Source organism: Micropterus salmoides, unplaced genomic scaffold, assembly GCF_014851395.1.
Source record: "Micropterus salmoides isolate LMB-PRFRI ecotype aquatic unplaced genomic scaffold, ASM1485139v1 Ms_hic_scaffold_11, whole genome shotgun sequence".
Taxonomy (NCBI): Eukaryota; Metazoa; Chordata; class Actinopteri; order Centrarchiformes; family Centrarchidae; genus Micropterus; species Micropterus salmoides.
In genome coordinates, this window is record NW_024040152.1 from 27,693,994 (window position 1) to 27,707,286 (window position 13,293).

Here is a 13,293-nt window from a genome sequence, read left to right on the forward strand (position 1 = left end):
CCTTACCTCACATCAGACATGACAAACAGTACAGAATGCCACCTTTGCCACAGATTGTTCTGATCAGGAGACAGAGGTATAGCAAAGTATGACAGAAGGAAACAAAGTCAACGTAAGTGTGCTCTTCAAGCCGGAAATGGGTCTGTCACAGGAAGGTCAGTGGCTGAAATTCTTTGGCTGTGGCACAGAACCAGTGGAAATGAGACAGGAAGGAAGGCAAGAGGGTCTTTGTAAGTAATAACTCCCAGAATACCAACACACAGGTCAGGGAATTCCCTCTGAGTGTGTGTACGCTATTCAGTATGCTGAATGACTGTGCATATATGTGTGTGTGTGTGCTGTGTACGTGATCGAGCATAGGGACTCAAAGAGCAAACCAGATGAAGAGATTTTAAAGATAATATATTTTTCAGTATAATGTAATTTTCAGTCAGTTGCTTAAAACAGAAGCATAGTAAACATTTCATCTCAGAACAAATATGAAGAGCTTACTTTGCAGTGTTTTAGCAGGCTGGTACACAAATGTTCAAACAGAAGTGTGGCTTAATATCCTTTTTTGCCCCCCGCAAACAAGCTGGAATGCAATACAAAACACATTTACAATCCCAAGAACATTTCCTGCATAATAAAAGACAATAGTGAGAGGAGGTAGCACGCATATAGGGGCCTCACCCTGTTCCACACTTTACTGTGTTGCACTTCTCAAAGGACGAATGGTTAAATGGGCTAAAAAAAAGAAGGAAAATCATCACAGTGATATAAGCAGTTTGTTCAAAACTTTCTCGCCCCTTAAACACATTTGGGTTTAATGTATTCCTCAAGCACATAGCTTACCTCGACCTTGAGGTTACATAATCACATGCATTATGGAATTCAATTCATCACCTACGCTTGCAAGATTAGACTCTTTCAGAAAGAAATAATACATCAACTCCACTACCCATGACAGAACGGAGATACAGATTCATTTGTCCTCGCCTCTACATAAGCCAGCTGTTAAACTACATATGCCGCAGAGCGGGTGCAGGGTGACAGCAGGATGCAATAGTTCTAAAGCCTGCGGTAGCTGTCTGTGGATATCTATCATGAGGTTTTACAGGGAAAGGCCACAGGGATTTTATATGGCTGGGAATCTCCTCACAGGAAGTGCTACCGAGACTAAAATCGATCAGAGGATGAGACACAGGCAAGCAGAGACAGAGAGATAGAAAGGCTACTAGAGAGATCACATTAATTACGCACACTGCGCATCTGGCAGCTTCCTGGAATCATACCCTGCACTTGCCTCTGTGTATTATCTAATGATACTACACATGAAGAGGCCTGTTTTCTGCGATATCACACTATGTTCCCAGCATCTTGAGGCTGCAGATTAAAAGATCTGATGTATGAGCATCAAACACTGAGGCACTCAAGGTCCAACTTTTGCACCCTGGTGAGATCCAATAAATAGCTTCCTATTAGTGTGACTGTGTGAAGACTCACACACACCGTCTACAGAAAGAACCAAAGTGTCAGACAGTGACACAGCTGTAATTACGTAAAGATTTATTCCGGGACACTGATGAACCAGAGGCCCAAGAAGCTTGCTTAATGCAATCATTTCTGACGTTTTCATCATAAATACTGTCTGGCTTCTTCTAGCGCCGTGTAATTAATTCATTCTGTCACCCACAGCTCCTAGTGCACAACTGGCTGTCCAAGAAGGCAACGTTTCAGTTTAAACTGGCTGCTCCTGAGCTGTTGTTGTTTTGCCTTAGATGCTTAGGGCTTTTGGGAAATGTTTTCATGTCTTTATCGGGAACTTTGGGCTCACTTGGGAGCTGTTGCTGAAAAGCTAGCAAAGCGCTTTGATACATTGTATAGTGCTCTGCACAAATAAACATGCTTTGCCCGCTTGCCTGCTTACGTAATCAAGTTATGTACATATGACTGCTGCCAAGCAGTATGCCGATCAGCTCATACAGGTTTCACCTATGAACCTCAACTAACACTGCCCTTATCATCAGCTCTATCTTCTCTTCTTGGTCATCACCTTCCTCATCTTTAGTGTATCAAAGCAGTTATAGTAGAGCTTCTTAGCATTCTCCTGTTAGAGAACAGGAACTGGGGCAACGTGTGCATAACTATAGGAAGACGTAACTATAGGAACGTGCAGATACAAATGAGAACAACTAATGCAAACATCTACGTTGTCAGTCATTCTTTCTACTCAAGACTTGTGCTACATCTGTGCTTGCCTTTAACACACACGCTGACACAATGCTACGGATCAGTGTTAGCAGAGCTGGTTATTCGATAAGCACAATTTCACTCCTAATTTTACGTGGCGCAAGATGATGTTCACATTTGCATTGGGGGTTTGCATTGTAAATGTGAGGTCTGAGAGTATGTCACATCACTCAAATGCCAGCATGCTTTACTCCTTCAGTATCTGTCTGTTTACACAGGCTGGGATACACTCTTGACACACTTTTCTGTGTCAAGAACACAAAGGTAGTCTAACACAGGCAATGGGCTCATTGTCTACTTTTATCCTCAGTCATCACCGAAATTGTGGTTTTCAGTTTGCAATATAAGTGTGAAGGCTGAGTTAAAAGTGTCTGAGCTGGGGGATATTCTGAGCTTCCGCTGGTTTTTGAACAATGCCTGTGGCAGGCACCCCTCCCTGTCTGCCTTCCTATAGAGACACAACAACACAAAACACAAAATGTCCCCTTCATTCTTTTCAGGTCGGCCTGTTAATTTCATGTCAATCCCACATTATGCACAGTCAAGCACCCACATCTTTGATACTGAAGATTAAAATCAGAATATTGAAATACCTTTGAGAGAAGTGATCTCATTTTGGATAGACCTGGGTTTGTCCATAGTCACAGCCATAGTAGTATTTGGGACTGTTCTTGTGAAGAATGAAGACAATGAATGCTGTAAATGCTGATGCTGAAGCTTCAATGGTTTTGCCTTGTCCCTGTTTAGCTGTAGTGGTGACAGAATCGACGCCTTGGGTGAGTAGAATCCTGTATCTGAAGTGTTTTGTCTTTTCTGTCTCTCTTTGGTCACTTTCCTCCTGTCTCCTGCCACTGCAGGTCGGCTGAATGGGACACCTCTCTGTTTTGGTTCCTGTAAATACACCATGTGCACACACACGCACACAAACATGTTGTGTGTACAGGCATCTGCATAGTGCAAAGCTCCTCCCTTGTCCCCTCCCCTTCTTCTTCCACATCCCCTTTGTCCTAAAACTGGCCTTTTCAGTCAGTCACTGTACCACAAACACAGCCAATCACTATGTCAAACAGCTACCTGCTTTGTCACAAACCAGCCAATCAGGATATAGAGTAGATTACCTATCAATCACTCCACTTGATGAGGATGTCATTAGGAAGACATCTGCAGAGGATGCAGATGCGTAGAAGGTGGGAGCAAGTTCTGATATTGTAGATACTGTAGTGTGTGTGTGTGTGTGTGTGTGTGTGTGTGTGTGTGTGTGTGTGTGTGTGTGTGTGTGTGTGTGTGTGTGTGTGTGTGTGTGTGTTCATGCAGTGAAACAGAATCCCAGCGCCACACCCAGATCCATGCATTGATTCCCAGGATGAGCCTGCTGCTTACACAGACCAACCAAAAACACATGAAGAGATATAACTATCTAACTATCTCTAATTCCTAACCAAACGAGCTTAGCGGTAATTACACATTCGCCAGTTGTGAGCATCTTACCACATTACTGTAAGCAGCAAGGGCTTTTCTGTGACAGAAACTGGTGCAAGCACAGTGAAACAGATACTGCGGTTTGCATCTTGGGTAACATCAGATTATAATTAAAAGATTGGGTACAGACAATTACAACGTATTAAAAAGCTAATTAATTACAATATAAAGCACAAACATTGTTATGGTATTACTGTTAAAGTATGTAATGCTAACATGTGTTTAACTGTAAGTATGAATATTGATTAAAAAAAAAAATTTAAATTTCATTTTTAAATCTGCATTAACTGATTTATACTTTTCATGGTCTCCCAAAGTGCACACCCACTTTAGCAAGGGACCTCAAACCAGTTTTTTTACAAGCTATTTTAGCCCCTGGATTTATAGAAAATTGGGAATTGGGAAAACAAATCTTCAAAAACAACTGTGGAAACAAGCAGGGGCAGCAGTTTCAATTTAAAAAGTTGCAACCACAGGCATTTCAGACATGCTCACTCAATAAAGAACTGATAAAAATTCTAAAGTACCTTACCCCTATAAATACTGCTGTGGTTTGCCTATTGTGATAAAATCCTGGACCAAAGGAAGTGGAATGATAACTGGCTGTACAATTTCATATCTGCAGGTATGCTAACAATGTATATTAGAATGCAGTGCTTCCTCAACCTAAGGTTCCCATAAGACTGCTTGGCCATGGGGAATATAGTCACAACAAAAAGTGATGTTGTTCATACATTGGAGCAGTCTGCCAATGTATTGTGCTCAGTGAGAAAATGTAGAACCACATCAAATGATGATCAAAATTTCCTCAGAAAAGAATCCCTGGGACAACATCATGTTATATGTCGTTTGCTGGCCAAATCACAAATCTGCTGTGGTTACTAGACCCCAAATGCAATGTACTGAAAGCATTTATTATTTCCTAAAACCCGCTGAAAAGCTATTGATGTGAGCATGGAACTCCACTGAGAGACACACTTGGCTCTGTCAACAAACAATCTGTGCCTGATTCAAATCCAAAACTATCCTCAGTCAGTAATCCACTTCCTTTGTACAGACTGGACAGCTGACTTGCATTGTAAGCACCAACACTGATCACCACTGATCACCCCCATCGTCACCATGGAACCCCTGCTTGTTGTACCCAGTAGCAAACACCACAGGAAGTGGATTAAAATGTACTAAATCAAAATCTAATCAAATAAATTATGGCGAATCAATCCACCCTCTAATACTCAGTAAGCCTACGTCTCAACTCAGACAGTAGACGGCCTTGTTGCAGAGCTATTATTTCATTCAGCTCTCACACGGCCTCTTGTACATAATAAAGGACGTCTGGTGGAAATGGCTGACACATTTTTGGCAGCAAGGAAAATGGAAGTCTAGCTGTTCTGCACAGTCAAGGAGAATTCAATCATGTGTGTGTTTTTTAGAGTGTTTTGAAGTGTGCGGCTTGTGGAAGTGGTTGTGGCAGGCGTCTCTGAGTACTTCTTGAGAATGACACACACACACAGCATGCAAACTTAAAGATGGACCCAGCTGTGTGTTTAAGTGTTTGTGTTCTTGCTTTGGCCGACATCAGTAGCCCTCTGGATCTTTGCATGTCTCTCTCTTTCTATGCTCGACTCTTGTCACTGTGACGTGTTCCATGAAGGTCGGCCAAACAACACGAGCAAGGAAGTTTATATGTAATTAGTTATTAACAATAGACAATTCACGTACTTTCAACATAGAATGATAATTTTTAATTAGTTGTTTTGTCTTCTGTGTTTCTCAGGTAAGCCGAAATGGCTAAATCATTCATTGTGTGCATTATGTTACATCAACAAAAATAATTTTAAAAGTAAGAAAAACCTATGAAAACTAAAACTATGATGAAAATCTGGACTAAATGACTATGTGAACAAATGGACATATAAAATAATGTTTCAATGCAGTCTTACTCAGCAACCTCCATGCGTCTTAATGTGGGCTGCAAACCACCTAAATCTTCACCCAGATGTCCACTAACTGAACTGTCTTACGTTTTATCTACAGTATGTGTACACATTAATTAAATGACTAAAATGTGACTAAAAGTGATTTAAATATATGAAAAACAGTAGGTATTTTTTCGGATGACGATAATCAGCGAACGCAGGTGTGTGGCTTACATCTACACCGCCAAGTGATGCTCCCACATTCAACAGCTGGTAAGCTGTGTGTGCTTTATTTGCCATGACTCATGTTTATTTGTTTAGTAATTAACCGATTCTGTTGTGCCGTAGAAGATTTGCCAACACCATTCACGTTAATACATTGCCTGCAGCTAGACAATCAATCACAGATAATGCCTCTAATTGCAGGAGTAAATTCCTCGGCTAAAGAGAAGAAAGGAAATCTAATAGTGGGACTTCTAAGTAAGCTGTGTCTGAGGCAGAGCCAGAGGGAGGTTTGGTTGCAGACTGTATGTGTTGCAGATTTATTACATACACATTTGTCAAAGGCCTGAAGAAGATATTGATAAATGTTGTCATTGTCTAAAGCAACACTAAACTACCTAATTCTAACATGGCGACATTTCTTAAATTCCTATTCCACATGTACCCAGAGCTTGACATTTGGATTGTGCAGACACTGCACTGTTATCCTTTAGAATGTTTTACAGAAACGTAAAACAAACCACTGGCCTGCACATAGTCATATGGTTACATACTGCAACACAGTTTTCAATTTCAAACACTAACTCTTCAGCTGCTCAAGGTTACAGGGAATCTATCAGCCATGAGCTGCATTTCATAAGTGGATCTTGGGAGGAATGAGTGTTATGAGTTTTTGTCATGCTAGCCCAGGCTGAGCTGGAGCCATTTGCTTCTGTGCAGCATGTAAACCCAGCGCAGACTTATAGCAGCAATCTACACGAGTTCATTAGCAGACGGCCATCCTGTAAATTGCTGAGGTTTGTTGAGGCTTGCTATGGGAATCTTCCTTCAAACTCTTACTAACAGTCAAAGCCGGCTAGATTACTTCTCCTGCTAGAATCCTGTCTGTCCTTTCTTACCTTTTTCAGCAGTTTCATAGAAACAGACCGAGAAAACAAGTGTGTGTGTGTGTGTGTGTGTGTGGTTGTTGGAGTTATTTGACATTATAAAAATACTAGGCTCGCATTCCACAATTTACTGAAATGTGAAAACTAACAGGAAAGAAAAAAGCGGCTGTCCTGTTATCATGTCACCAAAGTTGTTTGACCACTAGTAGAACTATGAAGCAATGTTTTTAAGAGTGGTTCCCCGTTTTGTTTGTATCTAGTGCACACACACATGCACTGTATTGGGCTGGTCTATTGTAGTGTATGCCCGTAGGCGGGTGATGTTGTGTGAACTTGCCGATAATATAACCCAACCTAAACTTCCCCAGCATTTTGAAAACCACACACACACACACACACACACACACACACACACACAGGATCTTTTCTTTGGTCTTGACAAGCTGCAGCCATTATTCACTGTACATTTGCTGCTAAACTGACAACTTCACTGCTCCACCGCATTCACTGTCACTCTCTGCTGCTTGCTCTTTCTCGATCAGTCGCACATTCACTAAGCACACAAAGAGGATCGGCTCAGTGGTAACTGTAAGTGGTGGGGATAATGTTAAAGGATTAGTAAAAAAAAGACCCCTTTCCCATCTATTCATTATTATTATTCATCATTATTCTGTGGGCCTAAGTATTTAAACCTAGCAAGACTTAGATAAGTAGTCTAATTGCATATTAAACACACAGCACAGTAGGCTAGACAGTGTCATACATGCTATAATGACTTCTATCAAATACCAGATACCCTGGTGTAATTTCAAGAAGCTATGAAGGTATGAAAAAAATTATAGCGCTCAAGTCTAGGAGCTCTGGTGCCCCCATGTTGGAAAAAAATTGCCCTCTTGGGTGCCTTTCCAGTGCAATAGTCAGAAACCTCATACATTGGTAAGATAGAGCATTGATAATTCTTCTTCATTCATCTTCACCTCACTCCTCCATTTCACCCAGATAAATGGAGCTTGATGTTTCTGTTGTGTTAAAGAGTTAGCAACAGCAGCAGGATTTTACTATATGAAACGCTTCAAAAAGTTAAAGCACATGTACAACTGTAACATAAAATTGAAGTCGCTACCATAGTCTCGAGCTTACTAGCCCGGTTTGCTACCCTGTTGAAAATTCACATCTGATCACTGTAAACAACTGCTTGCATGCCTTGTGTTTCTTGGCAACAAAAGCAGGAGAGACTGTGTGTGAAAGGGTACAAACTGAAAAAAGACGGCCTGCTGAAGGCTTTGATACTTTCCAATGGTACAATTTCGTCTGTTCATTCTGTTAAAGGTATTATTGTTCTGCACAAAACTACTATCCTAAATCCACTTTTTGATACTCATCACTAAGCAGTGTTTCATAGTCCTGCTGGCTCTCAGCCCATCTGCTCTGTCTACATCTAACTGGTAGCCCTGCTGTGGACATCCAGACAAAACATTCTTTCTGTCTGAGGTCACCCAGCCACTCAAATCTCCGGCCCAATGTACCGGCTTAGAGCCCTGAGCCGCAGTCAGCAGCAGACCGGCCTCGCCACTGAGAGAGACAGCCTCTGTGTTAGCCAGTAATAAAATAGTTAAGCCAATGGACTGAATACAACAGATCACAGCCTAATCAGGCATGGGGTGTATGTGAAGGGAAAGAATTACTGTAGCAGACAGCAGACTTTATGATGTTTTGTGTTGTGTGTGTAGGCCTATAAAAAGCTGAAAAAAGATGCAGCTATGTTGACAGGCAAACATCATGCAGCTGTTAAAATCTCAAAAGGGAGCTAGTTTTCCTACCATACGGATAAATGCAAGAATGGGGAGGAATTCTGGGAGTTGACACGCCATGGAGCAAATGACCCCTGCAGGTTTCCTCCCATGCTCCACCCTTGAAGACCTAAGACCAGGTCCCATGGGGGCCTTCAAGTTGTGTGAGGTCACTCCCTATAAAGAGCCCCCCAATTTGAGATTTGGATAAATTACAACACAGAGGCGGACGCTGGAAGGTTCCGCTCCAAGTCACATCCTATTTGAGGAAGGTAGAAGAAGAGGGTGAGTTAAAGATTTCTGCAGTGGACAGTGAGCAAGCTGGGCCCCCAAAGGTCCCCCACCCACGCTCTGACTCATCAGCTTTTTTCAGTTGGTTGGAGCTAGACCAAGACCATCATTGGAGAGATGCTGTCATTTCAGCTTTATTTAGACTTAACCATCAGCTACTGAGAGAGAAGGCCACTCCACACTTAAATTAATAAAACTGACTTCAAAAGTACTTGCTATGAAATTAAATATAGTAATCATCTGTTTCTTATCTTATTTCCCAGCTTTTTATCTCATGAGGTTTTCCTTAAAAGTCCATTCCTCTGCTTTTTTCTGTTGTTATGAGGACACTGATCCACTAGGGGCTGTGCTTACTCTGTAAAATCCAAAATAAGCTCAACCAGCACATGGAGTATGACCCTTACTGTACTAAAACGTACAGTGAAAAAAGATCATTAACAATAATGAAAAGTAAATGCTGCACTGATACATGTTAGAGTAGATGAACACTGACAGAGGAAAATTCATCAATTATGGATAGTACACTTACTAATGCATACTTAATAAATGGAACTTCCTTTCATCAGACACACCTCTCCCAGGGGGAGGAAGAAACCTTCAGGGACCAGTAAGCTGGATGCTAACATAAGGCTGGAAACACTGTCTTTGCCAAGCGATGCCTCCCATGGGCCTTAAGGGAAAGTACATGGAGCTGGCAGTGTGTGTGTGTGTGTGTGTGTGTGTGTTAAACAAACCCAACAGCTGTGTGGAAAAGTGTGCCACTGCTGCGGGCTCTCATCACCATTCAAACTAGTCAGATTTTGCTGGTGGAGCACGCCACTGGTGCTTTGTTTACTGTTGTAGGCATAACAGCGTATAAATACCGCAGTGTGTGATCATGTTCCATTCCTAATTTAATCTTCAATCAGAATAATACATTTGGTGAAAGTGAGACAAATGACAGATAAAGGGAATTTTTAATCAATTTTACCTTCTACCAGTTTCACCATAATCTTACAATCAGAACATTCATTTTTTATCAGATCTACAACAGAGTAATATTACCAGATAAATTGTCAAAATAATGTGAGTTTGACCAAAGTGTATACATTATATTACAACTGGTTATTGATTATTTTCTCAATCGGTTTTTGGTCTGGTCTATAGAAAGCCACTATACAGCAAAATAAATTCCCATAGCAATTAGCCAAGTTTACAGCTTTTTTAAAGAGGTCATATTATGCTCATTTTCAGGTTCAAAATCTTATTCAGAAAAACACCATATTTTTTGTCATTCTACACATTGCTGCAGCTCCTCTTTTCACCCTGTGTGTTGAATGCTTCGTTTTAGCTATGGAGTGATAGATCTTACGATATTGTTGGGAGTTGCACATGCGCAGTTCCTAGTTAAGGACTAGCCAATCAGAAGCAGAGAAGGCTGGGTCAGTGAGAAGTCGGTAAACACGGCTTCGGTGTAGCTGTATATCCCCTTACCAGCTTGGCAACATTGACTTTCATACATACAGTTTTAACTGAGCACTGTCTCTACATCACGGTAACAACCTTATGTCCATTAACTGCCTGGAAGGTAGCTAATGTTTGGAAGAGAGAGGAGAGGCAGCAGGCGGACGTCACTGTGTTCTGCAGTTCAGTGTGTTTTTACACCAGTGTTTTTGAGGTCGTGTCGGACTAGCTGCTAGGCGAGCATTATGACGTGCATTTTGCTGTGTCGTCACGGGGATGAAAGAGAAAAGCCTGGAGTTTTCTGTGGGAGATGGGAAGTCCCTTTGGGGTGGAGTTTTTTCACTTTGCAAACCTATTACATGCACAAAAAAGGTATATGTTGTGAACTCAACCAGACGCACTTCAAAGAAGGTCAGATGGTGTCAAAAGAGGGAGGGAAGTTTCCCTCCCCGAGAGTTGACCTTTTCACATGTAAAACCCAGAGACATCGCCTGGTGTTGGTAAGGACCGAAAGAGACTCAATCAGACAATGAATCGCTTAAGGATTGTGTATTCAGAGAGCCTTAGTGAACCTTTCTAGCCGTAAAGGTGTCACTAAAGACAGTCCACAGGACAGGAAAAGGGGCGATCTGACCCCTTCTCCCTCCGGCAGGTCACCTCCAGCCTCAACCTGACTCTTTTCTCTCCGCAGAACGGCTGAGCCATAAACCACCATTTCATTCTCTGATAACCGGTGCAATAAGCCAGGAATGCAGAGAAGAAAAACCATAAAAAACCCTGTTACTCGAACCAAGCAAGGTTCCAGTATAACTGTGTTTATTCTGTTTAAATAATAACCTTGCTAAGTGAGCAGCAGTGTTAGCCTCTGAGTTTAGTAAGTAATAACCCTGTTGTTATCCTTTAGTGATGTTTGAAGACTAGCAGACCCATAAGAAAGTAATCTTGAACTAGTTTTCTAACCTCTTTTTGTGTTGTCTTAAGTCATTCCTGTTACTCCCTAGTAATCACTGTCTATTCAATGCTAACTAATGCTTTAGTTAAATGTTTCATATACAATTTCTTACTAAATTATCCATGGAAACGCTCGTAGGCATCACCAGCCTCTCAGTTAAAGTGGAATGTCTACTCTTTTCTTGTGTGACCCGAGCGCCACCAAGGGGACAAGAAAGGTATAACACGCAAGTGTTTAAAACTCGGCTTACACTGACATACATAAACGAAATTTTACTGTCAGGCTTACATCTAAATTGTCTCGAGTTAAAACCAGTAACCAGCAAGTATACTGAGGACATGTAATCAAGCTTTGTTACGTTTTATATAACCATTATAACCTTTTTTCCATAGTGTTTAGCCTTGTTTTAACTGTCTTTATCTGAATGTTTAGAACTAAGTATTTTTCCAAATGTCGATATTGTGGAGAGAGAGATCAAAGAGAAATACGCGCAACGTATATTTCTTCATCCCAAAAAGTTAACACCTTAGCGACGTTTGGGAGACCATCCCCAACATTGACGTCACTACCTAGCGGAATCAATAAAAAGGCCCTGCTGTCTTTTGTTCCAGTTTCTTGCCTCTTCAAACTCTTCGTTTAAACTTTCTTGAAACTAAACGTATACGTTCTCTTAACTTCCTTTACTTTTGAAATTCCGATTTTTGTTTCGTACTTAAATCTCCTTCAGACGAGCTGAGAAAGCTACGACCCTGAATTCCAAATTTCTCAGCGGGAGATTTGATTTTCTTTATTCTGTTTGGAGCTGCCTGTTAAACCTCAGCAACATTAAATAGCCTATATTCCCGAGGCCTCGCGAACCTACGGTGAATGTGTGAGTTTATTTGATTTTGTTGTTGCAACCTCATCCGACCGTTGTGAGCAACTTTGGACCAGAAACTCAGAAGCCTTCATTTATGGCCTTGAATAAATGAAACCACGGCTCTGACGACAGAACCCTGAGTGGGCCCTATAGCGACACCAAACGAACTGAGATCAGAGCAAAAGCCTTGGCTGACAGCCTGTTGCTGCAAGCACTTCCCACAAGAGGACTCCAGACCCAATCCACCGGTTTCAACCCAACTCGAAAACGCCACTGGGGTCGGGCCAGAACCGACTTCCCGAGCCAACCGGCAGTCGAGCCTCGCCACGGGACCTGCGGCAACGGTAGGCCAAAACAAACAACACTCTGTGACTCGTTGGTGTTCTATGGGCTCCATCCACAGTTAATAACTCTTAGATTAGTCAAACTAAATCTGCAACCCAATTTCGGTCATTTGTTCCCTCATACTCGTAGAATTCTCTCCCTCTACAATAAACTGAAACTCCATCGAACCTTACATAGGCTACCCTGTTTTAGTACCTCCTTGTTGTCATATTAACTGTTATCCCTGTAATATCACCACATTTACCCACTATTGTACTCTCTTTTTTTAGTTAATAAATTCACTTTGAGCACAGCGATGTATGTGTGTGTGTTATTCAGAATCTAGAGTCCCTATACACAGAACTTACGCTCAGATCTGAGACTGACTGATTGACCTTACGATTTCAGAATAACAACTAATGAATTAACCGAACTCTGTATAATTCTCAGGCTATACTCAAGGACCTAAAGCCTTGGGCGGACAAGCAAATCTTTAGGTGGTGCTCCTAATTTCGAGGTATAAATTAATATTCCCGGAAATATTAATTTTCATAACTGTATTAAAATTTTACGTAGCCGAGGTCTGCTACATATATAACTCAATAAAGGAGAGGCAAAAAGCCAAAAAGCATAATATGACCTCTTTAATGTATTGTTTTGTCTGACCAGCACTTCAATTTGCAGTTTAGTGCTGCAACAATATTTGATTATTCAAAGTTTGAAACTGAAAGATAATTAATCTCCAGCTGTTTTGATAATCAATTAATTCACTGGTTCCAGCCTCTCAAATGTGAAGATTTTCTTTGTCATATAAGATCGATATTTGGGTTTGGCACTTTCAGTTCAGTTTATTGCCATAAAGGACTAAGACAGTATCAATATTTGAGAAGCTGGA

At 41.3% G+C, this 13,293-nt stretch overlaps 1 protein-coding gene across 4 annotated transcripts in view; it reads right to left on the reverse strand.

The window, feature by feature from the left end:
• plecb (plectin b) overlaps positions 1-13,293 on the reverse strand; it is a 145,121-nt gene that overhangs the window by 90,019 nt on the left and 41,809 nt on the right. Inside the window, exon 1 of one of the 4 annotated variants that reach the window (XM_038712071.1) lies at positions 2,826-3,084. The exons of the other annotated variants lie outside the window; for them this stretch is intronic. Within the exon in view, the coding sequence (XP_038567999.1) occupies positions 2,826-2,883 (58 nt within the window). The 5' untranslated portion in view covers positions 2,884-3,084. Of the gene's footprint in view, positions 1-2,825; positions 3,085-13,293 lie in introns of those variants that run through there. 4 annotated transcript variants of the gene reach the window in all.